The following is a 2,665-nucleotide window of genomic DNA, read 5'->3' as shown; positions in this document are numbered from 1 at the left end:
GGGGGGGGGGGGGGAGGCTGGAGAAAACAGCTGTCCCTTTGCCTCGCCATCTCATCCCTCCTCTGAAGCCCGCAACAGCTGGAGGGGGGCTCAGGGGAGAGCCGCAGGGGCCTCTCTGGGCCAGGCAGACAGCTGAGTCCATTCCTGGCATGCCTGATGCCTGCCAGGCCGTCCAGGAACAGGGTGGCCTGGATTCCAGCCGGGGGGTGGGGAAGGGGCTCAGGCCTGAGGAGCTTGTGGGCCTCTCCCTCAGGCCAAGCAAACCCCACCCATGTTCCCCCAGGCTCCAGGCCTCCCACCTGCTTCCTGGAATCTGAGGGACCCAGGCCCGGAAGTGATGTTGGAGGGGTGCCCCCGCATGTGAGTGCACAGGCAGCGACGTGGCTCAGCGGAGCCGGACGCAGGCTTGGGGCCCCTTCCAGCAGCACGTGGGTTTGCCATCTGGGCTCCCCGCCCCCAGGCAGGGTGGGGTCCAAGTGAAGGCCCATCTACTGGGCACACCACGGGCACAGGTGAGGGGCCGATAGAGGCCAGTTCCGAAAAGACACACGCTAAGCCCCCTGGCTGTGATTTCAGGCAACACAAGGGAAAGGTGAGCCTCGTCCAAGGCCACCAAGCAGATGACAGGCCTGTGCGGAGTCTGGTCAACAGGCCCCCACCGCAGGGGCCCACCCGAGACAACCCTGCTGGGGGTGCTCCCGGAGGTGGAGGAAGGTGTGTCCAAGAAGCGGCCGCGGGACCCGTGTGGCTGGACAGGAGAGGACAAAAGTCTGAAAGTTGAGCTGGATGGGGGAGGGCCGTGCGAGGTCCTGACGCAGACATATGTCGGCCAATCCCGGAGTCGCTCCCCTCACACCGGAGCTAATTTGAGCCGCGGGGAGGGCGGGAACCTGAGTGGCCAGGCCCGTTGGCTGGTCTCCCAGCGCCACCAGAATTCCCGCAGTCCCCAGCTGTCTGGGAGCGGGTGCCTTGGGCATGACCCTGGGGGAGGGGAGAGGCATCTGAGAGGGATCTACTCCCCTCCCCCTCAACAGAGTCCCCCTGGGGCTCGGTCAAAGGATGACACCCCCAGACCCAGGAGTGGGCCTCAGAGGACATGCCGCCTGATGCGGGGCAGGGGCAGGAATAGTGGGGAGGGGGCGTTGCAGCCTGGAGCCTTCTAGGGCGCATGGGGGCATCCAGGCCCTGGGGTGGGGGCAGAGAGCCCGCTGCCCCGGGTGGGCTCCCAGCAGTGGGCCGAGGGGCACAGGCCGTGGGCAGCCAAGCTGTGCCGGGCAAGGGTGACCACGGCCTCCCTCTGGGTCAGCTGGACATGGCAGTGGGGAGTGGCCGGCACCGTCTCAATGGGGGTCAGTGAAGGCCCAGAGGCAGGGGTGTGGGTAGCTGGGGCGGGGGGCTGGCGGCACCTAGTCAGCTGCCAGGGGCTGAAACCCGAGCTGGCGAGCCGGAGCTGGGGGCGCTGCGGGAGTGAGGGGGGACGCTCACCAGCGGCCGGCGCTGCGTGATGTGTCTGGAAGTGTAACCGTGAGTGATGATTCGTGGGCGCAGGGCCAGGCCCGGTGCTCATCACCTGTCAGGTGTAAGAGGCCTGAGGCCGTCCTCCTGGCCCCCGGCCCTCACCAGTGACCACAGCTCAGCCCGATCCCCCGGAGACCACTGAGGCCACACGCTGCACTCCTGGCCCCAGCCTAGCGCCTGCCCAGAGGCCAAGGGCCGAAAGGATGTGGTCCCAGCCACCCAGGGGTGCCCGTGTGGCGAGTGGGGCGGCCACCACCGTCCTGCTCCCACCAGGGAGACCAGGGCCCAGGGGGAGGTGCGGAGGGCGGCCGCTGTGCGTGCCGGGCACAGGGCTCCCCAGGGAGAGGGGGTTTCTGAAGGGCAGAGCCCACAGCTGCCCCTGCTGGCCCGACACACGGGGGCTCGGACTCCACCCAACTAGACTACGGAGAATCACCTGCCAGCTCACAGGGGTCCCTAGGGCCCAGGCCTCCAGGCTTTCCCAGCTGGGGGTGCTCCTGCCGCCCCCTCTCCCTCGCCTCCCTTGAGACTGAACACTCCCAGACCCCCAGCAGGGCTGAGGGGCGCCCCTCCGGAGTGAGGGCCCGCCTTCTGGGTGCTCTCCTGGCCGTCCCCGAACCTGGCTCCCCGTCCGGTCCAGCAGAGGCGGTTACACTCCCCCCCTGGACAGGGCTGCCCCGCACAGAACCCTCGGCTCTCGCTCCCCGAGGCCGGGACGCCCCACTCTAAGACGGGGGCCAGAGACCCCCGCGCAGCGCCCGTGCCTTACCTGGGCCAGCAGCCCGAGGGCGAGGAGGAGCTTGGCGTCCATGGGCCGGCGGCGGGCAGCGGGCCGAGTGTCCGGCGGCGGGAGCGACGCCTTCTGCTGGGACTGGACCCGGCTGAGTGACAGCACAAGTGTGCGGGGCGAGCCCGGCGAGGGAGTGATAACGTGTGCGGGGGCGAGGCTGGGCGGGGCGTGGGGGCTGAGTGACAGCACGTGTGCGGAGCGGGGCGTGGGGGGGCCGAGTTACGGCATATGGGCGGGGCGTGGGGGCGACTGAGGTACAGCAAGTGTGTAGGGCGGGGCGTGGGGGCTGAGTGACAGCACATGGGCGGGGCGGGGGGGCGGGGGGGGCGGCTGAGTTACAGCACGTGTGACTGGCAG

At 69.4% G+C, this 2,665-nt stretch overlaps 1 protein-coding gene across 1 annotated transcript in view; it reads right to left on the bottom strand.

Annotated features, from left to right (window-relative positions):
- The window catches only part of CDH15 (cadherin 15), a 20,530-nt gene extending 18,201 nt beyond the window's left edge, over positions 1 to 2,329 (bottom strand). The window contains exon 1 of the mRNA XM_007468478.1: positions 2,288 to 2,329. Within this exon, the coding sequence (XP_007468540.1) occupies positions 2,288 to 2,329 (42 nt within the window). The remainder of the gene's footprint in view (positions 1 to 2,287) is intronic.
- Between the last annotated feature and the right edge of the window lie 336 nt (positions 2,330 to 2,665).

The sequence above is a fragment of the Lipotes vexillifer genome, unplaced genomic scaffold (assembly GCF_000442215.2).
Source record: "Lipotes vexillifer unplaced genomic scaffold, Lipotes_vexillifer_v1.1 scaffold23, whole genome shotgun sequence".
In the NCBI taxonomy this organism is placed as follows: Eukaryota; Metazoa; Chordata; class Mammalia; order Artiodactyla; family Lipotidae; genus Lipotes; species Lipotes vexillifer.
This window is presented reverse-complemented; position numbering and strand designations above follow the sequence as displayed.